At 33.0% G+C, this 27,198-nt stretch overlaps 1 protein-coding gene across 1 annotated transcript in view; it reads left to right on the forward strand.

Moving 5' to 3' along the window:
- Positions 1–27,198, forward strand: part of LOC134695201 (von Willebrand factor D and EGF domain-containing protein-like) — a 68,694-nt gene that overhangs the window by 29,571 nt on the left and 11,925 nt on the right. Inside the window, exons 6-19 of the mRNA XM_063556411.1 lie at positions 10,374–10,506; positions 11,984–12,192; positions 12,686–12,759; positions 14,269–14,332; positions 18,423–18,620; positions 18,947–19,125; positions 19,581–20,209; positions 21,010–21,332; positions 21,836–21,970; positions 23,178–23,276; positions 24,513–24,627; positions 25,636–25,898; positions 26,411–26,516; positions 26,923–27,054. Coding sequence (XP_063412481.1) covers positions 10,374–10,506; positions 11,984–12,192; positions 12,686–12,759; positions 14,269–14,332; positions 18,423–18,620; positions 18,947–19,125; positions 19,581–20,209; positions 21,010–21,332; positions 21,836–21,970; positions 23,178–23,276; positions 24,513–24,627; positions 25,636–25,898; positions 26,411–26,516; positions 26,923–27,054 — 2,659 coding nt within the window. The remainder of the gene's footprint in view (positions 1–10,373; positions 10,507–11,983; positions 12,193–12,685; positions 12,760–14,268; positions 14,333–18,422; positions 18,621–18,946; positions 19,126–19,580; positions 20,210–21,009; positions 21,333–21,835; positions 21,971–23,177; positions 23,277–24,512; positions 24,628–25,635; positions 25,899–26,410; positions 26,517–26,922; positions 27,055–27,198) is intronic.

Genomic DNA, 27,198 nt, shown 5'->3' on the forward strand with positions numbered 1-27,198 from the left:
AAACATTTACGAAACTACATTTGGACAGAAACCTTTTTATGATAACGTAAGGGATATAACAAAGGTTACTAGCAGATTACTTTTTAACTGAACGGCAATAAAGAAAACTCTGATATAAGTATAAAGGTGCATATCCGTCCGACATTAGTTCTAAATTGATTTATGTACTAAAAGAGGATAGAATATTATTTGAAAGGCCTTGATATGGCAAAATGTGAACCTAACTTTAAATTGAGTGAGGTGATACCATTAAGTGACAATCGTATATAACCTTCTACAATGACAAAACCGATTCCATATCGTCAGCTTTAAAAGGACATACTTCGATTATAATAAGATAATCATCTTACAAACTTGTAATATAAGGAGTACTTATTGTTTTACAGTTGAAGCTGTTTCATCTCATTATTGCCTCAATCAACCGAAAACGAAGTTTTGGTATAACATTTCATATGAAGTACAGCAGCCGGTATTAGAAAATGATATTGAACGATGTCATTATCAATAGATAACTTTCATTACCTTTTATGCGGCGTATAGATATTTATATGATATTGGCTTACTTCTTTGTCTACGAGTAGAGCTATATTGCATACACGTTGTTTGATCTGTTATCCGATCGTCTAACAATATGTTTGTTACTTTTCTTAGAAATAACCTTACTGAATGACTTCATATTTGCTCATCACCTTGAAAGCGACGAGTTTTGGCGTGTGTGTACACTCTCTGATCTGTCTTTCTGCAATTTATGTACATTTGCTGATTTTCAATTTTTATCTCTCAATATGTTAAAGTACAATACAGATGTACCTATACAAATAAGAAGACTTGATATGATTACCAATAAGACAAATCTCAACCAGAGACCAAATAACGCAGAAGTTAACAACTGTAGGACATGGGACAGCCTTCAACAATGAGTAAACCCCATACCGCAGAATCAGCTATGAAACACCCCTACAAGAAAACCAGTTCTGAAGAAGCTTTGTTCTTTTGTAAAAAATATAAATTGTGTTTGTACTCCTGGTTTGTAACTTTTGTAACCTCTCTCGCTTGTTTTGTACATATTGTAAATATTTATTGTTGTATTTGTTATATCTGTACCGATGTAATGCATTGGCTTTATGAGAATAAAAAGATATAGATATATACAAATTCAAAACAACTGAAACGGGAAACGTACGGCCTGATTTAACAATGAACGAAATACAAATATGATGCACGATAACGAACCGTAAACATTGAATAATAAGCTCTTTATTAGCATGTGAACGGTTATTTTCTTGTTTTGGTCTACTAGTATTACGCCCAGTTTGATAAACAAAACAAAAATACAACCAATTAATAAAACTGTCGTGTGACAGTTTTGGATCATTTGGTACTAATTTGCTTAAAATCAACCCAAAAATGACACCAATATACTTTTTTGAAATCTTTTTAACATACTTGTATTGACAGTTTTTTTGCATACACTTGAATATTTTTAAACACTTCTAATGCTCAGATTGGTTGTCACCGCGTGCAACACAGTTAATAACACCATATAGGAAAACCATAGAACTCCTTCTGTCATAAGAAACTGTCAAACATCCAAACATACTGTCCACACTCATCTGTGTCCACACTTGTATATTTTTAAAATATCAATTTTAAATCGGCAATTTTTGTATGTACCAAATTCAAGTCCAGAACAGGATGACACACTCTATTCATTATTTTATTTACGAATAGGGTGTTGTATGACTTTGTCTACTCATGAGGGTCTCGCACATGCAGTTGGTTATGGTTTTTTGATGGTAGTTTGTTAAATGTGGCTCTACAATGACAACACTCCATACAATTTTAAGTCTGCCAAATGCTACACAAAAAAAATTAAAAAAATAAAGACAAAAAATAATTTAATTCCGATTGTTTTTAATTAAAGACAGTATTATTATCTTCTGTATCAATAATAAAAAAAAACTTCTTGTCATGAAAAATATTGCAAAAATTTGTTGAGGATAGCTGTTTTGTCTGTCACTCTTGGTGTTCGATTGATACGTTTTTCAGTGAATACCTGCTGTACACCACGGTTGTTATGATTTTTGTGTATTGATTTAAAATCATCCAACACCAGACCCGATTCAGCCATCCTACGCGCCATAGATTTTGTTAAAAAATTATCATTTATCACAGTTTCATAAGTTTTCTCATTTCTCTTTGTTTCTGTGTCAAATTTCTGTTGCTCCATTAGGGATTCAATACTGAAAGAATGTAAAAGTAGTTCTTTCTTACCAATGCTCGATTTTTCCAATATACAATTCAATGCTGAAACATCTCCTATTGCGTTGTGAGCATCAAACTGTCCTCCACAAACATGTCCATACACTGTAGTCTGCTTATAGTTTGGAAAACCCGGAAATTGTTTTTTGAACAAAGGCAAGGTATCGACAAATCCCTTAACAACTGTCTTGAATTCGGCAAAACATGTATAATTCTTTATATTAAAAATTAAACGTTTAGAGTCAAATAACTTGGCGTTATGGCCAATTAGTATTACTGGTTTGTATTGACTTAGCCATATTACAAAATTTTGAAATGCTGCTTCTCGGTTGATTGCTCGTATTGGTTTACCATGGTGAAAAAGAACACCCCCTTCATTTGTAAGTCCAGTGACAGCGCTACTCATCTTTGAAATGGGCTTGGTTGGTTGTATGTAACAACTAAATTCATTATCGTTAAATTTACAGGCTATTTGTAGAATTTCACAGTCCTCTTGTAACGAACTGGTCTCCAAGTCAAACACAGCAAAATTACCATCAAAATTGGTCACAGTTTCTATGTTAGAACGATATCGAATCCCAGGTATATTGTTTATCTCAGTGACCAGTGAAAAACCAACATCACTTTTATACGTAGTCCCTTCAACTTTCTCTTTCTTAGCTATTTCTGTCTTTTTTTCGTTATTTGTTTTAATTTTCCTTCTTTTCACCTCTGGTTGTTGGTTATAAATCAGTTGCCGTTTTCGCTCCTTTGAAAGACACTCGCTTTGTTTCTTTGTAATTTTGTTGGGCGATAACCCAGCCTCTAAATGAAGTTCCGAAATGTAATGGTATCCGATATTTTTCTGAGCTACTGTAGCAGAAACTCTGTTCTTCAAACTTTCACTGGCACTATAGCATATTCGCTTTGGTGCTTTAGACGCGAATATGCCATTTAGAGACTCTACATCTTTTGTTGATCCCCCGGGTGCAAGTTTATGTGCATTGTTTGACATGGTCTCAAATACAATGTACAAATCATTATAAAGGTCATCACCGGATAATGCTTTTCCGCCAGGTAGGGATTTAAAGCTGAAGTTATCATTGTCCGCTTTACACCAATTACCACATTTTTCATGTTGACCAAAAGCGTGTGGAACTATCGAGATAAGTGTTTCCTTAAGTGCATTTTCTTTGTTTTTGTTTTGTGATATTGCATAGGAAAAGCATTTTTGAAAGTACTTTATAACTGTGGTAGTTAAAGTTTTGTGTTTTTTTTGCAATGTGTTATACATAGAATTTCCCACCGACTTCCTTGAATGATTTATATCACTCCATTTTTCCACTGGATGTCCCAATCGTTCCTTCACTTGGGACAGTGTGGCAGAATCGTCATCCATCACTAACACACCTACTTGTGTTCCCCCAATATCTTCTAATGTTTTTAGAAGTTCAGCTCCCGTATGTGCCTCCATTGCTTTAGGTGATTTATTCCAATTTTTCTGGCATTCGTGATTTTCTGGTTCTTTACCAAATTGCGATGCTTTTAAACATATCTGACAGTGGTCTGAACATACTTTGAAGTTTAAAACTTTTCCAGTGTTTTGCCCAATTACAGATCCAACACCTGAGTGGCTACTGTACGAACGACCGGAGCCCCTTTTTTGCCAACACATGTCGTATTTAGCCGTTAACTTTGGAATGGCAGTGGTTTCTACATTTAACTGCTCCCTGTAGGGGAAAAAAAATCAAATCTATGAACCATTTCTTAAAAAAAAAAGGAGACATAAAGGAGACAAAAGCAATCAATTTTCAAATGACAATAAGTTGTGTTTTGTTCATTGTTTTATTTTTTATTTTTGTGAAAATGTACCACCAGGTGAAATACCATAGGGAGAAGATGTGTGAATATAATTATATTGAATAGTATATGGTGGCCGGATGCGACCATTTCGCCTTTTAGCCTTTTCATGTTTTCTCCTTTTACTTTACAAATGCTAATCGAGAAATCAGTAAAGCAAAAAGGCAACAGCGCGAAAACACGAAAGCGAAAACGCAAAATGAATTTCTTTGGATTTCGCGTTTTTGCTTACTCGATTTCTAGATTTCCTAATTTCTTGAATCTTGATATCGATTTCCCGATTTTTCAATTTCTCAATTTAGTACTTAATCGAGTATTTCTAACTTTTATTTATTCGAGCGTCACCGACGAGTCTTTTGTAGACGAAACGCGCGTCAGGCGTATATACAAAATTTAGTCCTGGTATATATGATGAGTTTATTTTCTAGATTACGCTTCCTTAATTGCCCGATTTCGCGTTGGGAAAATGACAGAGGAAAACGCAAAAAACGATAAAGGAAAATATTCCCATCCGACCACGATAATAGTACCACATTTTACAAAAAGAAAGTGTTTTTTTTTCTAAATATCATAGTTTGTTCAGGGGTTGGTCTAAAAAAAATCCCCGCAAGATTAAAGATATTTAAATTAAAAATCAAAGTGATTTTCCCCCCTCACCATTGAAGAAATTGTTGGGGTTACAATTAATTTTGCTAGTTGTTTCATTGTATAAAGTCTGAAGACAATAGCAGAGTGTAAATCGTGTAATTTCAAGTTGTATGACTTAATTGATTCTTTGCCAGAAACCTATTACTTGTTTAATTAAATAACAATTCAAATTCAAACATATATTCCTTTTTTTCTATGAATAAGTCTGTTTGTTTTCTCGTTTGACTTGTTTTACATTGTCATATCGCCTTTTATAGCTGCATGACTATGCGGTATGGGCTTTGCTCATTGTTGAAGGCCGTACGGTGACCTATAGTTGTTAATGCATGTGTCATTTTGGTCTCTTGTGGAGAGTTGTCTCATTGGCAATCATACCACATCAACTTTTTTATATTAGAATTGTATATTGTGTACATTTTTACTCCTATTGTTTAGGGATAGACTTATGCGGTCGTATCCATCTGTGGTCGTATCAATCTGCGCTCGGCGGACCAGTTTATTAATCAATTTATGTACTTTGCTGGGATACCGTTTTTGTTTACATTTTTATGGAAATGTGACAATACGTGATTTTCCTATGACAAGCAGCCAACTGAGAAGATTAGACAGTGCAAAAAAAACTATTCAGTAAATGCAAAACTATTCAGTTAATGCACCCCTCTAGAAATCACAGAAGTTAGCTCACTTGATGATCAAATGAAAAATTATCAAACAAATAAGATAATACCGTTCTGTGTAAAGATGCATACGGGACTGCATTAATGAGACAACAACCCGACAACCCCAAAAAATAAAAAAATAAATATCTAGAGATTTAAGTAGCGGTCTTCAACAACAATAAACATGTCTATACATAGTTACATTCAGTACGCTATTCAGTGCTTTTGCCAGACTGAAAAGTTCTTCAATTCGTCTACCATCTTTCCATGATATCCCGTCGGTACTTTCCTCTGTGTCTATAACCATTTCTTCATTGTCAGTCAAAGTCGTATTTAATTTGTTCTTGTTCATTTCCAGTATTTCTTTTGATCTACCAGCCCTTCAGTGGATTTCTCCGTCTTTCAGAAACGGCATGGCCGATTTTTCAGCAGGTACTTTTTTGAATTTCACGCAACTGGATTTATGACGTCAGTGTATATTCCGCGAAATTGTAACTTCATTTAAAGCGACGTTGCGAAACAATAACGTTCTTATTAGAAACATCGCGAAACTACAACGTTCTTGTTACCAACGTCACGAAAACAACACGAACAGTTTTGAAAACGTTATTATCTGCCCCTGCTACTGTATCGTATTCCCTTAAGCTGCATTTAATATGAGCAACCAGATCCCCTACCTAAATTTACTTTATATCTAGCTTTTGAAACAAATGGATGTATGTGCTTGTCAATAATTCAAGATTATTATATTTAAATGAGAAAATAGATTTGAAATAATAAAATAGATTTGAAATAATGAAATAGACCTTAAATAAGAAATGTGTCTGTCTTTCTTTAAGTTATGTACAACATTTTTTAAAGGTAGTAAACTTATACAATGTATGTATTAAATTTCCTGAAAACCTTTTCAATAAGAGTTGAAAGTATAGCTTAGAATAAATAAACAATTGATTTCTTAAATGGTATGATATACATGTATATAAATTGAATTAAAAAAGAACACAAAATTCTTTTAACAATGAACTAATGGCAATGCATAGCAATCCTTTTTAGAAATGTATTTTTATTTCAATTTTATTGAAGCATCAAAAAGTCATGAATATTACATTTATTGGTACAATGTATTAAAAATATAAGTTTTGGAATGCCTTGATGAAACATACATGTATGTAAATATTTCTATTAATTCTCTTCAGTGTAGATTTCATCAAGTACAAGCTTGTATCTATAAAAAAAAATAATGTTTGACCACTGGCACATCTGTGGCTGCAGGATCAATGTTTTGTGTAATTCAAACATATATACAAATATCAATTTTTAAATTAATAAAAAAATTAGGTGTCTTAATACATTGTTTTTAGGTTAAGATACCTCAAAATTAGAATAAACACAGATTTCATTTTGAAGCAATAGTTTTAAATGTTGGAACTTTTATTTGAAAAATTGTAAAAGACCAAATATTCAAACTTAATTAAATACAGTTAACCCAAATTTTCGTATAAAGTAATTTATACACAGCTTATGGGTGAACAAAAGTAACCATGGTAACTTGATCTTCTTTTCTATTAATAAAAAAACAATGTTTGAAAATCCAAAAATTGAATACAGCAAAGTATCTTAGACCAGATTTAAAACTTTCTTAATTGATAGTCTTTCCTGTGGTAAATTTCACAAAAGTTATAGTAGATCATTGTATTACTAAGTGAATAAAACTAAATACTGCTCCTCTGAGGCATTGATTTTGACTATAGAATGCTTAAACGGAATTTTCACATGTTGGAAGGATGCCTTTTGATTTGTTTTTACAAAGAAATATCTACTGTGTGTAATTTACTTATCCCATCTTTTGTTCCAATACTAGAACACCCAATTTGTAACTGGCCATCTTGATTTATATTCAGACATAATGGTCTCTTAATACCATGACTTTCATTGAGACAAGAAACTAGACAACCTTCCATAGAAAACATGTGAACAGCATTGCTGTTATGGTCTGAGACTAATATTAAACCTTTGGAAGTGGTTACAAGGTCCTGAGGATTAAAATTATTTGCAGAATTTATGCTAGGATAACCTTTGTAAGTCCATTTCAGATTCCCATATTTTCCAAGGACAACCACCCTACCTTCCCATGGTTTATTATTTGTACCATCAATTACACAGATGTCCTCATTTATATTCGTAATGATAGCCTCTGGTAATGAAAATAATCTCTGATTGTTTGTATCATACTCATATGTTCTCATGTGTCTACAGTTATAGTCATATACAAGTATTCCTCTTCTACTTTCCACTCGAAGTGGAAAAGATGGTCCAGCCTCCTTAAATCCAATGAAAATATTGTTGTTAGTTGCATGAATTCCTCTGGCATGAAGTGGTGAGATAGAGGTAAATGTTTCTATCTTACTGTCTGGTGTAAAAGTTGATAGGCATTTGATTTCTGATGATGCAACAACAGTGAAAAATAATGTATTGTCTTTTGCTTTTGTCATGTCAATAATGGTAGCTTTGTCAACCCCTGCTATACTTGTAGTTTCACATTTTGAATTCTTAAGTTTAAATGACTTGATTGTCCATTCTCCTGAAAAACATAAAATATTTGAATTATCTGCAAAAGTTTCAATCTTCCAGATGTTCCCCACAGACGTAAATGTTCCAGTGACCTTGAACTCTGGAATGGTTAATATAGAACCAAACGCTTCTTCGTTATCATCAATAATTTTTGCTTCTGAAAAAAATGTTTTTTGTTCAGATATTGTTTTAACTGGTCTTGTAGGCAAATCATTGTCTAGTTTACCTGAAGCTGTAAAAATAGCTGATGCATTGTGGGATTGAAATGTCTCTTCAATTTGAGATTTGTTTCGTGCAAGGGTGCCACATTTTCCCGTAGTATCCTTCAGCTGTCTTGACATTTCTTCTTCCCTTGGCTTCCACAGCTTGTCTAACTCTGTGATGAGATTCTCTCTTTGATTAGTGATGCTTTCTTTTAGTTCACTTTCCTTTTTTAGGATCCTTTGTTTTATTTCATTGTACTGGTCATTTTCGATAGATTTAATCTTTTTCAGTTCTTTCTCAAGATCAACATAAAAAGGCAATTCCTGGTGAATTTTGTCATCCAACTCTTGCAGTTCTTTTACTTTCCTTTGATACACTACATCAATTTTTGTCAGATTATGATTTCTATGGGTTTCTAGTAGACAAACCGCACAAAGCAACACCTTACAATCTTCACAGTAAATAATGCATTGTTCGTCATTGTGAATTGAACATTGAATATCTTTCAGGTCTAAATGACGAATAGTTTCACTTGCTCCCAAGTTACTGAATTCTTTAAGATCAAGCACCTGGTGAACTTCATTTTTCTTTATTTTTGTGTGAATTTTGATTTTACATCCCTCACACAGAATTAAATCACAATTTACACATTTATATTTTGGTTCATTTGAAGTTTCACAGAATTGACAAACCATAAAGTTCTGAGCCATTTTATATGGTATGAATTGTTTGCTTTCAAATGAATACCTTTCAGACTTTGTACCTTATAATCTATACCATTTGTTTTATAATACAAGGTGAAACAAGTCAGAAAAAATTCTTTTTCCGAGTTTTATTTTTCTTTTCCAATACATTTTAATTCAGAATTCTTTCATTTTAATCCAGACTATCCTACAAATTATAGTTGTTTTCTTAACATACATAAAGTAATTAAGAATAAAAATAAACTGAAATAAAAGTAAATTACCCATTGAAAATAAATGAACCAGTCCAATGATAAGATTTACTTCCTGGTTCAAAATGTATTTATAACTTTTTATCTGATCATCCAGTTCATAATAGTTCAGCTATTTATATATTGTTCTGTAGTGAAGTCATTGTGAGATCAGCAAAGAAGTGTTTTTGTTTATCATATGTAAAAAAAAATCATTTTAAAATTTGGACATTATTCAGATACAGCTATAGTTTTTATGAATTTATATAAAGAAATCAAAAGTGGACATGGTATTACTCAATTTATTTCACTTGACTGGGCGGAGTTTAACCGGTTCGCTCATAATACACCAGTCCATCTATAGATGGGTATTTTAGAATAAACTCATCAATGAAGTGTCCAGTTATTCTTTTGTAAATTCCTTTGATGACACTGATAGGTGATTAGAAATCAGTAATAATTATAACGGCAATCATCCTTATCACACACATCTTTAAATAGACTGTCCTTATGCAAATTAAAACGTAAGCTCCGCCCGATCAGTTGAAATAACATTAGTAATATATATAATAAAAAACAAAAGTATTGATTTTAGATGTAAAACCATCATTGATTTTCTCCTATTTGTTTATATTAAATTTGCACTTTTCAAAAAATTGTGCAGAATTTGATTACTGTAAATTCAGAAATTATTGCAAGCATTTATTATTGTGATTTTATCATTTTAGATTAAAATGGGATTTTAATTTTAAATTTGTGATAATGTAAAAATTCCTGTTTAATTCATGTAAAAAAAATCAAAATGCAAGTTTAAATTATTGCTAATATAACTTTGTCACTTATTTTGCAATATTAATAACATATCAATAATTTCTGAATTTACAGTAATCTTTGTTTCAGATAAAAAAAAATAACTTAAGTTTTATCCACTCTGAGTAATATAGACAAAATTTCTCATAACATTTCATTGCATATAAGAAAACGACCAGTACTGAAGTTTAACCTATCAAATTTTTACCTCTTTTTTTCCTCTGTATATACATATACTTAATATTTTAAGTCACCATGCATGTTTAACCTAAATTTTCTAATTATTTTTTATAGAAACACCAAATTATGGTTGACCGTTGAACCCCCCTTTTTCCTGAGTTAAGGAACCCCTGTCCCCTTTTTTAAATGGCCTAATCTGCCCCCCAAAGATTTTTTTTTAGTAAATCTGACAATTGATTTTAAAGACTTTTTTTATATATTAACAGGTGATGGAGAGGAATATAGTTTTACAAGAGAATGGACAACCAGAGACATTAACGTTTGTGTCCACGGTACCATTAACATGTGAAACAGAGAGGTGTAAACTAGACATGGTGTTAACAGTCAAATATCCAAGAGGTTAGGATTTCTTTTGTCCATTATAATCATAAAAATTTACATTAATATATGTCTACATTAGCTAGAGGTATAGGGGGAGGGTTGAGATCTCATAAACATGTTTAACCCCGCCGCATTTTTGCGCCTGTCCCAAGTTAGGAGCCTCTGGCTTTTGTTAGTCTTGTATTATTTTAATTTTAGTTACTTGTGTACAATTTGGGAATTAGTATGGTGTTCATTATCACTGAACTAGTATATATTTGTTTAGGGGCCAGTTGAAGGACGCCTTCTGGTGCGGGAATTTCTCGCTACATTGAAGACCTGTTGGTGACCTTCTGCTGTTGTTTTTTCTATGGTCTGTTGTTGTCTCTTTGACACATTCCCCATTTCCATACTCAATTTTATCACTCTTTACATGCAACTTCAAAACATTAAAAAAAAAAAAAATTCTTATGAAAATTATTCTTCAATATGCATACATTCAACAAACTTCTGTTGTTGTCTGCTCTATGGTTGGGTTGTTGTCCCTTTGACACATTCCCCATTTCCTTTCTCAATTTTATTCGATAATTAAATCTTAAGCAAACCTTCTTTATGTACTGCCTGCCAAAACAGGATTACAATTATTGTGAAAACACAATAGAATAAATAACATATTTCAAAACTCATACATGACCCGCACATAAATTTATATTTTTTGAATTACAAATATTTTAGTATAATAGAAAAACAAAAGATAAGATGGCATATCCATCCATTACATAAAATCAGTACATACACAACAACAAAACCCATAAAAAGCAAAGAAAAAACGTTTTATTGCTGTTCTTCATATCACAGTCATGACTGAGACCTCAACAGGGAGCAAAAAAAACCAACTCTCACCTCACTGCAAGTTTAAGACAACCAGTATAGACAACTTATTTTATTATACTTCACATTAAAATGCCACATTTTGATTGGCTAAGACAAGGGTGTCAATTTACTCTATCACATGGCTGAGCGGGTGACAATTTTTTTTAATGTTACCCTCTCGTCTAGACCAATCAAAAATCGATAATTCAAAGAACAATGAATTGAATTTACATCTAGGAATTAAATAGAATGCTTAAGTTCTACGTTTTGGCTCAGATTTTATTATCGACTGTTAGAATAAATAAAATAAAACATCTTGCTTGACTTTTTTTTTTTTTCTAATGCCCGTAACGTTGTTATGAACATGACGTCATAGAAAATACTTTTAAAATAAAAGTAGTCTGTAAAAGCCAATAATGATAGGACATTCAGTATAATAAATTAAATAACACATAGCTGAGATGGTGATAGAGCAGATTGGAACCCCTTCGCCGTGGTTGACAATGTTTTCTCGGGGTACCAATCTGCTCTATCACCCTCACAGCTATATGTTATTTATATAATATTGTTTTATTTTTGCATTTTGTACTTTAAAAAGTTGCTTGAAATGTGATTCCTGTTACCATTGTTTTTGTAATTCCAGGGAACACACTGTCCAATGTTTTACTATCCCGTTGTCTCCTAGAGTTCCGACCTAATGACAGATGTCAAGGTATTGGATGCATCACACAACAGGTCAAGGTTGCAATGACCCCTAACCTTTACACATTAAATGTCAAGGACATTCATATTTCTGGTTATCTGTATGTGGATGAACAGGTCATGTGGAATCAAGACACTGTACAAGCAAAGGTAAATTAATGTCAATGCAATAAAAAAGGATGCATTTTTTCGCCCTAACCCTAGCTATCCAGAAAATACTCAAGATCAATTATGTCCTGTAGAGAAAAGGGTTTTCCTTAATCAGAAAGACATAAAAACTTTAACGTATCTGACTCTTGCTGGAAAAAAAAGTATGCGTTAAACCTACCTACACTGTCTCTTCTCTTAGGTCAGGTTTGGACAAACCAAAATATTTTCAAATGTGGCCTAAGCAATTTTTATCAGTTGGATAATTTGTATGCCCCTTGTTTGTCTGTAGGACAGTATGTACATCCAAAATTTGTTTCCCTTCTCTAACGTAAGTTTACCTCAACTTAATGTTATGAATTTTAATCACAATGCTTATAACCACAAAACTCAGACCTAGGTAGAATTTGGGAGGCATCACTTTTACGCTTTTTGATGCTTTTTCACGAATGGAAGGATTGCTGAATAATTGTACGGTTGCTGTTTTTATTTGTAGATAAAAGTGATAGATCTGCCATCAGCTTCCTGTTACATGACAGCTGGTGTATTTATTTTGTCATTCCAGAACAAGTAAGTAAAAGAGGGACAAAAGATACCAGAGGGACAGTCAAAACTCATAAATCAAAAATAAACTGACAACACCATTGCTAAAAATGAAAATGAATAAACTGGTCATAATCTCAAATATTTTTTTATACATCATTTTTATGCTATTCAACTTCGTACTTTATTGGGCCTTTTTAACTTTTTTTTATTTGAACGTCACTGATGAGTTTTTTGTTGACAGATAGATAGATAGATACTTTATTCTCTAAAATACTTAATATGAGTTTACAGAGAAAAATACAATATAAATACAGATACAATAGTTGAGGTAAACAAATATAAAAACGAAAAGACGAAATGTGCGACTGGCGTAAATAAAACATTTATTCCTGGTATCTATGATGAGTATGAGTACCTGGTACTATGTGGTGTGAGTGCCAATGAGATAACTCTCCATCCAAGTGCCAATGAGATTACTCTCCATCCAAGTGCCAATGAGATTACTCTCCATCCAAGTGCCAATGAGATAACTCTCCATCCAAGTGCCAATGAGATAACTCTCCATCCAAGTGCCAATGAGATTACTCTCCATCCAAGTGCCAATGAGATTACTCTCCATCCAAGTGCCAATGAGATTACTCTCCATCCAAGTGCCAATGAGATAACTCTCCATCCAAGTGCCAATGAGATTACTCTCCATCCAAGTGCCAATGAGATTACTCTCCATCCAAGTGCCAATGAGATTACTCTCCATCCAAGTGCCAATGAGATTACTCTCCATCCAAGTGCCAATGAGATTACTCTCCATCCAAGTGCCAATGAGATTACTCTCCATCCAAGTGCCAATGAGATTACTCTCCATCCAAGTGCCAATGAGATTACTCTCCATCCAAGTGCCAATGAGATTACTCTCCATCCAAGTGCCAATGAGATTACTCTCCATCCAAGTGCCAATGAGATTACTCTCCATCCAAGTGCCAATGAGATAACTCTCCATCCAAGTGCCAATGAGATAACTCTCCATCCAAGTGCCAATGAGATTACTCTCCATCCAAGTGCCAATGAGATTACTCTCCATCCAAGTGCCAATGAGATAACTCTCCATCCAAGTGCCAATGAGATAACTCTAGATCTCCATCCGAGTGCCAATGAGATAACTCTCCATCCAAGTGCCAATGAGATAACTCTCCATCCAAGTGCCAATGAGATAACTCTCCATCCAAGTGACAATTTCTAAAAGTAAACCATTAGAATGTTTTCAAATGTCCGGTGCAAATTAAATGCATATTCATGATTTGAATGTTTGTAGAAATTTGAAATGTAATAGAAGGGGCTACAATTTGTATTATATTATTTTGATCTTTCTTTATATTTACAGAATTATTTCTTAAATCTAAACTAGCATTTTGAATTTTTTTACATGAATTAAACAGGAATTTCCTCAATATCACAGATTTAAAATCAAAATAGCCTATGTGATAGAAGTGGATATCCATGATATTGTATCATTTTGCCCTTTATTTATATTTACAGTATGTCTAAATTATCTAGAAGAGGAACATACATACTTCTGAAGAGCAGAAATAACGAGTTTGAGGTAAAATTGTGTAGTGTTCAATTGTGTTAGTTACATGTTTCATGTTAAAAATAAACTTTTAGTTTCCAATTAAACCTTACATATACTGTGGAATCATCATTTTTTGAGGAATACCAATTTTGTTGGTTTAGGTAAGCCATGAATTTAAACATTAAACAAAGTATTAAATTAAATTAACTATTGTTGTATATCATGTATATGCAGACTTTGATTATGAAATTGACAGTTGAAAAGATATGGCATTTTAGATGTTAGACATAATAGTTGTTCTTCAAATCGGAATAAAAATGGCTATGTTTAAAATTCTGTACATTCAACATGTAGTTTTATAAAAAAAGAAATAGAATACAGCATTTGGATTAATTTATTTATAAGATTAAAAGATGTGGTGTGATTGCCAGTAAGAAAACCCTACACCAGAGACATAGGTCCGGGCATGGCCTTCCATAATTAGGAAAATCCACACCAATTAGCTTGTTTCACTTTCAATGTTGACATTCTTTTCCTTTAAATAATCAAACATGCACAATGCACATTTTATCTATCTCTAGCTAAGGGGTTAAATTAAAGTTCATATTAATACAGATTCAATGAGGTAAAAATATTCACTTGCAAGTGAATAATTTATTATCAATGTTTCTTTGCTTAATTTGACACAAATTGAACCATTCTGGCTGCTAAAAGCCAATTATTATTTCACTATTTCACTTTCATTAATAATTGAACAAAAACAGATCATACTTTAATTTTTTTGGATAGTTTGCTATAGCTTGCTATAGCAATAAACTTTCTTAAGGCATCAACCTAACCCGAAAAGAGACAGACTAACTGACTTTAGGAAGTGTGTCCTACTTCTAGATAATGTAGTACTGGTGTTTGAAAACTAATAATAGAAAGATGCTTTTGAAATTTTGAGCTCTTCTATTTTAATATCATACAGGTTGAATAAAAATGTACTGAATTTTCATCGATAAATCAAATAATTCAACTTCATTTGAAAGACGAACAAACACTACTTCGCGGATCTGCGCTACGCGGAAAGTAAAATCAATACAGAGGAGACAGCAGTTCCTAGGTTATGATTTTATCGGTATTCTTCAGACATGCGTCAGATCCATATATGTGTGCCTCCAAATGGGAGTACTACAATCCCGGTTTCAAAGGTTTCCTACCTTCCCCCGGTTGACTGAGAGAAAATTAATAGCGTGTTTAAAATATTTCATGAATGGACATTTTTCGTCGCTTACTACGATTTTTACAAATTTCTATTCAAAAGTTAACAGCCCGAGAGTATCGGAAGTATCATGGTATCTCATCTGATCTCGGCCCACAACAAACTCGGACTACAATAAACTCTGCCTTTTACATATTCGGCATTAGAAATCGGACTATAACAAAAATAGTAATTATACTAATTGCTTTTAAGACTCCTAAACAAAGTTTTTGCTCAGTTCTTTATATTTTTTCTTGGGGTCTATTTAGTTGTATTTTGAGGGGCCAACGGAAGGGAGGAATTTACTATAGAACCCTAAGGGATTATTTTTTAAATTTTCAATAACAATAATAAATTATAACAGTAAGTGACAGACACACATGGTTTTCAGTAATGATCACAGGACCATAAAACAAATCAAATTATTTAAATTTAGGTTGAGTCCATGGTGTCACCCCACCTAACCCCTCATGTTTGAATACTTAAAAACAGTCAGATCCCCACTCCTAAACATTATATGTTCTTATACGTTACAATACGTCGCCTCAAATGAAATAAAAGGCGAGTCCCCTGGGGTTACCCTCACCCTCTGGTTTTTTGAGAACTTATTAACAGTTGAGGTCTTCACCCATATACCATATATATTATTGTATGGGACAATGAAATAAATCAAATGAAATATAGAGGAACTCCAGAGGGGTCAGTCACCCCACCCCTTTCTTTTCGGAAACTTGTAAACGGTTGAGATCCCCACCCATAAACCATATATATTTTTGTATGTGGCAACAAAACAAATCAAATGAAATAAAGTGGGTGTCCCTTTGGGTCAGCCCAAACCCCTCATGTCTGGGAACTTAGAAACTGTCGAGATCCCCACCCCTAAACCATATATATTTTTGTATGTGGCAACAAAACAAATCAAATGAAATAAAGTGGGTGTCCCTTTGGGTCAGCCCCACCCCCTCATGTCTGAGAAATTGTAAACGGTCGAGATCCCCACCCCTAAACCATATATATTTTTATATAGGGCAACAAAACAAATTCAATGAAATAAAGGGGGAGTCCATTTGGGTCAGCCCAACCCCCTGTTGTTTGACAAATTGGAAATGGTCAAGATCCCTACTCCTTAACCATATATATTATTGTACTGGTCAATAAAACAAATCAAATTCAAAAGATGGCGAGTCCCTAGAGGTCACTCCCACCCCCTTGTTGTTCGAGAACTAGAAAATGGCTGAGATCCCCACCCACAAACCATATACTAGTATATTTTTGTATGAGAGAAGTCCACAGGGGTGACCTCACCAACTTCTTTTTGAAAACTTATACCGTCGAGATGATCACCCCTAAACCATATATATTCTTTTATGGGGCAACAAAACAAAACCAATGAAATATAGTGGGAGTACCTCTGAGTCATCCCCAACCCCTCATGTTTGAGAACTTGTAAACGGTTGAGATCCCCAACCCTTAATCATAAATATTCTTGTATTGGACAATAAAACGAATAAAGTGAAAATTTAAGGAAGTCCCTCGGTGTAACCCCACACCATCCTGTTTTGAGAACTTGTAAACAGTCAAGATCCACCCCCTATTTGAAAACTTGAAAACTGTTGAAATCCCCATACTGAAATAACATATATTCTTGTACGGAATAATAAAACAAATCAGATGAAATAAAAGGCTAGTCCCCTAGGGCCACTCTTATCCTACCTCCTGCCTGTTTGAGAACTTGTAAACTGTCTAGATCCCCACTCCCAAATCATGAATATCACTTTACTAGACCAGACCAATTTGTATTGGACTTTGTTTAATGTCAGGCGACCGTGGGAATGACTAATTTTGAGAGCTTTGTTTGGGAGACTTCATAGCAGCATCCTGTTAAAATTATTTCTTGATAAAGTTTTTTCTTTTTTAAGTAGGAAAAAAAAGTTAAACATGCAATCTACACACAATCTATTTGAAATATTACAATCTACCGTTGCAAACTTTCCACAGGTGCTATCCAGCACTTTGATTATGTCCACCTACGATAGTAGAGGGGCATTATGCTTTCTGGTGTTTGTGTCCGTTTGTTTGTCTGTTCGTTTGTCTGTCTGTTCGTTCGTCTGTCTGTTTGTTAGTTTGTCCGTCTGTTTGTCCATCCGTTCGTCCTGCTTCAGGTTAAAGTTTTTGGTCGAGGTAGTTTTTGATGAAGTTAAAGGCTAACTCACTTGAAACTTAGTACACATGTATATGCATGTTCCCTATGATATGATCTTTCTAATTTAAATGCCAAATTAGAGTTTTTACCCCAATTTTACGGTCCACTAAACATAGAAAATGATAGTGCGATAATGTTTTTTATAATTTTATTGAGTGGGAACTCACTTTTGTCCAATGACTGCATATGCATTTCACACAAGTTAATCTGCGCATGTATATGTTTGCTTCTTTAACAGATCCAGGTATGTGGAAATAAAACTTTTTAAAAATGATATACTGTATATTCAGAAATTATTGCAATGTTTTTATTATTGGGAAAAATGCATCATGGTTATAATAGCAATAATTAAAACTTGCAATTTGATTTTTATTATGTGATTTAAACAAGATAATTTTCTCAATATTGCAAATATTAAAATCCCATTTTAGTCTAGAATAACAAAATCACAATAATAAATGAACGCAATAATTTCTGAATTTACAGTAAATGTCTTGTTACAAAATGTACATAGCTGAGTATGCAGTTTGGGCTTTGCTCATTGTTGAAGGCTGTACAGTGACCTATAGTTTTTAATTTCTGTGTCATTTGGTCTCTTGTGGAATGTTGTTTCATTGGCAATCATACCACATCTTCTTTTTGATATATATATGTTTTCTTGTTTCAAAAAACAGATCCAGATAAGAGTGACCAGTTGCCAAGATGAAAATTTACTTTGTGTTTGTGGTGCTGCCATCTATTACAAGGAGACCAGACTGATCATTGACAGATGTAGGTCAACTAATAAGGAAGGGGATATATTTATACAATATCGCCCTGCCATGAGGGCTAATATGAAGATATTTGAAGGACGACATGGGAAATTGATATATGTAAGTATATGAATCAGATTTTAAAAAATCTTGACAGTCAGTGGCCTTCTGGGATCGCATTCTTCCTCCAACAATGTAATTGACAACACCAATAAAGCCAATAATGCTTTTAAATTGGCATAAAACACCAAAAATCTATCAAGCAATCAATTAAAATGTTTAGAAATCTTATAAAACAGCCAAAAGACCAAAAACAAGGTTACTAAAATAAACATTCAGGATGTTTAGCAAAATATAGACTTGTAGGACTTAAAGTTTACAGTAAAATGTTTGAAATGAAAATCTTATTTATCAAAATAGTATCTTTAGCAACTTTTTCTCTTCAGATTGTTTTGGACAATAAAGCTCAGGTACGAATTGACCTTCGACACCAAAGTATGACCTTGACCGTACAGTCGTCAGGATATTTTACGGACAGGATGGATGGGTTGTGTGGTACGATTGGTAATAATACATGGTACCATAGTAACGATGTACAGACAAGTCAGCCTCTTGTTGATTGGAGGTAAGTTACAGAGTCAGATCCATATAAGGAGTTGCCACCATTGTACATCTGCCATTCCTAATATGTTATATACATGTATAAAGATCTAGAAGGGGTTTACAGAATAGATAGTATTGAGCCTATACTGCAGAAAAAAATGGCTCTGTCTGCAATACAATGTCAGATATTTTGGATATTTGTATAACTCATAGATATAGCTATCAAACCACCTTTGTATTTGCATTAAATGTATGTTGGTCTATATTGAGGAGCTCATGGGTTCTCAATGCTTACCTGAGATAAAAAAAACAATTGAAAATTTGTATTTGTGGCATTTCTGTATTACAAGCATTGCTGCAGTTTAATATATGCATTATGACAGAATTTATGAAATTGTTCTTCTTTAGAACAAATTGATAATAGTATGAATGGTTTTTACAGTAGAAACAACAGAAGATCTTATCTTTTTCTTGAAGGTTACTTCCAGGTCTTAGTTTGTTTGCGAATTATGAACTCTTATTGATGAACTTGACCCCTCAGATGCCAGAATGTGATTGTTCGATGTCTTCATATGAGACTTCCTGTCCAAAATCATCTGCTGCAAAACCACAGTTTTTATTTTATCTGAAAGAGACCACATTCTATTGGATAAACAAAACTCAAGGAACCAATCAAATACCAGATTACATGTTTGAAGGAGATTTTGATGATGAAGAAATTGAAACTAAACAGCCTGTTAAGGATGGGCAGCTTGCAAATGACAGTTGTAAAAATATGTTTATGACCTCAGGGATTGCCAAAACTTGCTTAAATAAAATTAGAATTGATATTGATACAGTGATGAATATCTGTGTTGCCTTGGCAACCTCCTATCAAAATTCAACATGGATGCCTGAGGTTTTACGTCTGTTAGAAAATTTATGTGAAACTCAATTGAATAAAAAAACGAATTCAACTGATTTGGGTGAACTTGCTGATGTGAATATTGAGGACATCCGCCAAGCAATTCTTTGTCCTGAAGGTTGCTATGGAAATGGCATTTGTGTAGAAAATGGATGTTTGTGTTACCAAGGATTCTCGGGTATAGAATGTCTAACCAAAGCAGGTAATTTTTAATTATTTAATTATCTTTCACTATACACCGTGTCTTTTAGATTTTGATAAATAAGCTTCAAGTATTTAAAAAAAAAGTAAATAGTCCATTTCAATATTTATTTATCTTTTAAATTGAGCATCAAGTATTGAAAATAAAATAATTGTGTAGTTCAAAAGTTTATGATATCTGAATTGTATTTTAAGATATGCATGTAAAACTAACTTTTACTGTCTCAAATTGCATCTGCCTTAATAGTAACATGTCTCAGAGCTAGGTAAGCAAATAGTAACAGCAATTACAATTTTTATAACAACAAATTTACTCAAAGATTTTGTCTTGGCTGTGATGAGGATTTAAGAAGGATTTAAGAAGTCCTTTCTTCAGTTCCACATATATTTTAATTTTTCTTGATAGAACATAATTATGTTGATTATATTATCTAACTTATTAAAAAAGATTGGGATAACAAAATAGACATTGAAACTCATAAGATGGAAATAAACTGGGTGTGAGCCAAGGCTCCGTGTTGAAGGCTGTACTTTAACCTATAATGGTTTACTTTTTAAATTGTTATTTGGATGGAGAGTTGTCTCATTGGCACTCACACCACATCTTCCTATATCTATCAACAGCTTTAGAACCTCCAAGTGCGGGAGTTTCTTGCTGCAATGAAGACCCATTTTCGACCTTTAACTGTTGTCTGCTCTATGGTTGGGTTGTTGTCTCTTTGACACATTCCCTATTTCCATTCTAAATTTTATCACTCGCCATTACTAAATAATATTTTGTTGTGAAAATTTCTACCACAGAGGTCACAACAACTACAAGTTCTACTACCATGCCAACGACCTCCAGCACAACGACCCCAACAACTACAACAACAAGCACAACTTTAGCACCAACAACTGTAACCAAGACAACAACAGCTCCACCTACTGTAATGATGACAACAACTCAATCAACAACCACTACAACAACAACAGCAGCTGCATCAACAACAAAAATGACAACAACTGAAGTTCTTGTCTCCATGGTTACCTGTGACAAACGATCTTCACATTGTAGTACAGTTCATGTTGATTTGTTACGGTCTGGTGAATTTGTAACAAAATGTAATGTGACTCTCATGCAGGTATTTTTAATTGGATGTGATAAAGTTCCATTTGAACATGATTAGGATTGGTGTTTGTAAGCTTGTTGAAGTGTTTTGAGTTATTATCAAATACAATTTTAAATTTAGACTTAATTATCTGTTGTCAAATTTTTTTTCAATATAGGTTTGTACAGATTTTTGTAAAAAAAAGATGAAAATAAAGATACAGTGAAACCTGGCTAAACCGAATCCTGGTCAGGTAAACAGAAAACCTGTATAAACCAAACATTTTCTAAAGCACCGTTATATCAAATTGTATGCGTTGTGAACCTGATTAAACAGAACATTGGCCAAAACCAAACTCAATCTTAAGTCCCAAAGAAATTCGGGTTAAACAGGTTTCACTGTAGTTGATAGTTGACTGCAGAATGATTGCAATTTTTTTATGTTAGCATAAATTGTATGCATTTTAAAATGTTTTATATAATAAAATGCTGATACAATATAAGATTGAATTATTACATGATCATTTAATATTCCAGTTCACACAATATGGCTGGGAACCAGTTGGTGATGTTTACACAACTTTACTTCGCTATGTAGACAGTACAACGGTAGAATGTATGTTACCAATGGTTACCAGGGGTGATGACTTTGTCAATGTGTATAAAGTTCAGGTAAGAATATAATTATTTGAAGAATTCAGGAATGTCTGTAATATTTTATACCTCACCTAAGATAGTAGAGGGGCATTATGTTTGCTGGTCTGTGTCTCTGTCTGTTCATTCGAGCGTCCATCTGTTTGTCCATCTGTCCCGCTTCAGGTTAAAGTTTTTGGTCAAGGTAGTTTTTGATGAAGTTGAAGACCATTAACTTGAAACTTAGTACACATGTTTCCTATGGTACAATCTTTCTAAATTTAGTGCCAAATTAGATTTATAACCCAATTTCACAGTCCATTGAACATAAAAAATGATAATGCGAGTGGGCATCCGTGTACTTTGGACACATTCTTGTTTCTGTCAATGAAGAAATAACATAAAAATTTGTTGCACTCCACTGAATAAGCAGGTAATTGAATAAAAGTGTGCATTGCATTTTTAATTCTTTATTCCATTTTTAAGGTGTATTCCATGAAAAACATGGATGACATTGCAGTCACATGAAAAAATTATGTCTGAGCTGATAGACAAAAAAATTGCAGCTAATCAGAAGAGTAGTTACATCCAAAATTAAACTAATTTAAGAAATTAAAGTGTTGTTGTCATAGCTGTATCTTACAATGTCATTTACATCATGTCAGATTTTATCAGAATCCAATAAATTCAGAGATTATTAATGGGATTTGTTTAGAGTGAGCAGAAGTGCTAATTATTTATTGAGATTTCAGAAATATATACATCAGATAGTAGGAATGCTAGTTCTAGTTGGTATTGTGATAGTCAACCAGTGGCATTATTCACATAAATAAAAATATGACAAAAACAAATCTAAATTGGCATCATAGCTCAACAAAACTGAAAAACTTCACTTTGCTTCAATGGTTAAAATTATTGTAAATAAACTCATCATAGATACCAGGACTAAATTTAGTATACGCCAGACGCGCGTTTCGTCTACAAAAGACTCATCAGTGACGCTTGAATCCAAAAAAGTTAGAAAGGCCAAATAAAGTACCAAGTTGAAGAGCATTGAGGACCAAAATTCCTAAAATTTTTGCCAAATACAGCTAAGGTAATATATGCCTGAGGTAGAAAAGCCTTAGTATTTCAAAAAAATCTAAAATTTGTAAACAGTAAAAAGGGAGATAACCCAACTATATTTTCCTGTTCAAAACTACATATAAAAAGCTGCTTATTTGATGTTTGATATTTCTAATTTTAGATACCAAAAGGTGACAATATGGTTTTGAGGACACAGATAGTTGCTGTTCTTGACAGTCTTTGTCAGATGTGTGATATCTATGGAGGCTGTACGCTGAGAGTGAGTAGTGTTACACAGAAATACTAGTACAATCTTTCTACACATATACTGTAATTTCAGAAATTTATACGAGGTTTTTATTATTGCGAAAAATGTGACTGAGTTGTAAATGCAATAATTTAATATCCCATTTTGAAATATTTTATATGAAATTAAGAGGATTTTTCTCAAAATGTAAAAATTAAAATTGCATTTAAGTCTAAATGACAAAATAGCAATAATAAATGCACCCAATAATAGATAAGATACTGTATAGTGGGTTATTTTCGCTGGGTGTACATTTTTGCTTAATTTCCTGGATATATCAAAACTGCCAATATAAATTCTGCCAATTTAAAAATGCACATGCAAAGGTATTGATAAAAGTTTTGAATCCACCAAAATATGAACTGCCAAAATATTTTGTATTCAATGAAAATTGCAGAATTTAACATCTGCGGAAATTACCTGCTATATGGTAGTAAGCAAATTATGTATCAAACGGAGAAACTGATATATTGTTGAGGCAAAAAACTGAGAGTTGACACTTTCCCAGTTTGATAACGTAAAATTTTTTTTTGTTTACTTCAAATTAAGATCAATGCATTAACACTGTCTGTCCATTAGTTTGTATGTCCATCAGTCTTTCTGTCCAACAGATATCTCTGTCACTTATTTCTTAAGTATTATTGAACAGATAAGGACAATATATTGACATTTGTTCAGATTAGACATGAACACTCAAAAAAGAACATTGTAACAAAAAAGTTTAATTCAAGGGAAACAACTCCTATCTGACATGTAAGTTTTGTAAAGTACCATTAGGTGTTAACACTGTCAAGGATATTAAAAGCTGGAAAATAATTTTATATAACAAATGTTCTAGAAAGTAAATAAATGCAATTGTTTTAAAGTTTTTTTCCAAATGCTTGTAGAGTAAAACTTTGTTTGGTTTCCTTGCTTTGTTTGCTTAAACCTGTTATCAAGGTTTGTAATTTAATTTCCATCTTGGAACAATATATATATAGGCAAAGATAAACCTGTATATTATATTTAAATTTGATTGGACATTATCACACATATACAGTAGTATAATTTACAAGCAAAGCAAGCAAATTAACCAAAGTCTTGATCTACATGCATTAGGAAATTAGCTGTAAGTGTTCATTATTTTTATTCATTCCTTTTGGTCATTATTATTATCTTCATTTTGTTCTATTAAATGAAAATAGAATTGAAATAAATTTATTGTTGTAGACTGGTACCTGTTTCATAGACAAAAGATGTTACAGAGATAAAGATACCAGTCCAAGGAATATCTGTCTACAGTGCCTGACAAGTAACAGTAAAAACACATGGTCTTCTAGAACAGGTAGAGTTAGACATTTAGACATTATTGAGTAACAATTTTAAAGCAAAAATTGGATCTATTTGTTGATTGATTGATTTTTGGTTGCTGAATGTCCATTGGCAAATCCAGTTGTTGATACTTTATGGGAGGCAAAAGACATTTACAGAAGGGTGCCACATGTTGAGCAGGATCTGCTTACCCTTCCGGAGCATCTGAGATCACCCCTAGTTTTTGGTGGGGTTCATGTTGTTTATTCTTTAGTTTTCTATGTTATGTCATGTGTTCTATTTGCCTTTTTCATTTTTATCCATGGTGTTGTCAATTTATGTTCGATTTATGAGTTTGACTGTTCCTCTGGTATCTTTAGCTCCTCTTTTAAACTCATTCGTCAAACACAAACTGACAACATCATGGCAAAAAAAGAAAATGACCAGAAGAAATCAAACAGTACACAAAACACAACATTGTAAACTAAAGACTGAGCAAGTTGTAAATGTTTGAATTTAACTCCATCTCCAAAACTTTATGCATAGAAATGACAACATAATCCATGTGCACATTACTTGATTTTGCCGAATTTTATCTGAAGGAAAATTTTCTATTAATTCAGTATTGAATAAAATATCATTTTGTCTGAAGGAATGTTTTCTATTCAGCAATCAATTAAATGCAATGGATTCAAATTCTACAATTGAAATTCACCTTGATTATGCATAAAGATAATTCTTTGGATGTTTTTACAAGTTATGATACAAAAAAAAAGGATGGGGGGTATCCATTCATGACACAAAATCAATATACGCAGAACGAACTTAAATTTGATCTGTTATTCATCATTGTTAACTCACATACCAAAAATCACCCCAATATCTGAAGACGTTTAGAAAAAAAGGTCTGTATAATGGTTTGTTGTGGAATGATGGAATGACAGACAAGAGTGAAAGAATATTAGTTGTGGGGCCATAAAACACATAAAAAACAAAGGAACAGCACTTCTATTGGTCACTTTTATGTTGATTATATTTTCAGACAATTTTTCTCCATTATTGGAGCAGGACCAGTCCACTATTTCAGTCATTAATGGAGACACAGTAAAGACTAATATCACAGCCAGAGATCCAGAGAACATGGATATCTACTATGGTAGTAATGGAGAGGGCGCTATGGTCAGTACATCAGGAGAATTCACATGGCATGTCCAGTTATCTGAGCCAACCAAGAGGGATGGACGATATAATTTTGTGATAAATGTTACCGACAGTTGTGGGGCATCTAGTACTTTTGTTTTAACAGTAAGTTTTCATAAGATTCTTATCGAAATTCCAGTGGCATATCCAGGGTGGGAGGGGTGAAACCCCCTTTCTTTGGAGGATCAATGCATTTGAATGGGGACATGCAGTTAGAACCCCCTCTTTATTCCTGGTTACCCCCTTTTAAAAATGGCTTGGTTAAAACACCCCTTAAACCTTTAATGAAAGTGATTCAGAAAAAAAAAAATTCATGGATATTTCATTCTGTGGAATTGCCATAGTTTGCATACAAGCATACACAAAAATTTTACTTTGTGGTTTTCCATTAGCCTCAAAACCCAAGAAAAAAATATTATCCTAAGAATAATAATGAATGAAAAATATTTTCAATCTAATATTTTATGGATTAAAATAAATCACAGAATAGAACCTTACTATATAATTATTATTCTGTATGATGTCCTCAAAAATGGAATTAAACTGCTAAACAACATACAGAAATATTGTATTACCGGTAAGGGAATTTGACAGTTGTATAAATGATTTTATTATAGGTACTTGTAAAACAGTGTACCTGTCAAAATGGTGGACTTTGTGAGAATCAAGTTGTGACTAATAATAGAACAGATTATAACTGTAGTTGTTCATCGTCTTTCACAGGTAAAGTCACTACAAAAAAAATCATTATTATTTGTATGCCTTCCTATTAACATTGTGATTTTTGGGCTGTGCTTTTGTCCCCTTTTTAATCTGTTTGTTTGTCTGTCAGTTTTTCCTCTTCAGGTTAAAGGTTTTTTGTCAAGGTAGTTTTCAACTTGAAACTTAGTATTCATGTTCCCTATGATATGATCATTCTAATTTAAATGCCATATTAGAAATTTTACCCCATTTTCACGGTCCACTGAACATAGAAAATGCCAAATCAAGGTCTTTTCCCTGATTTCACAATCTACTGAACAGAAAATTATTTTTTTATTAAATTCTCTTGTAATTTGCTGCCTTCTTATCTAATATTCAGTGAAGTTGAAATGTCTATGCAGAGTTATAATACTATTGTTTATTCCAGGGAAATTGTGTGAGACCAAAGTAAATGGTTGCCATAGTGACCCATGTTTCCCTGGAGTCCAATGTACAGAGACTTCTGAATCTTATGCATGTGGTGGTTGTCTTGATGGTTACCAAGGCGATGGAGTAAATTGTAAGTATGTTTGGGTATATTAGACAGCTTTTAGTGGTTGATAAAAGTAAAGTGCTTAGATACAAGAAGTTATGGTATGAGTGCCATTGAGACAACTCTCCATCCAAGTCACAATTTATCAAAGTAAACCATTATAGGTCAAAG

This window comes from Mytilus trossulus, chromosome 13 (assembly GCF_036588685.1).
Source record: "Mytilus trossulus isolate FHL-02 chromosome 13, PNRI_Mtr1.1.1.hap1, whole genome shotgun sequence".
NCBI classification, from domain to species: Eukaryota; Metazoa; Mollusca; class Bivalvia; order Mytilida; family Mytilidae; genus Mytilus; species Mytilus trossulus.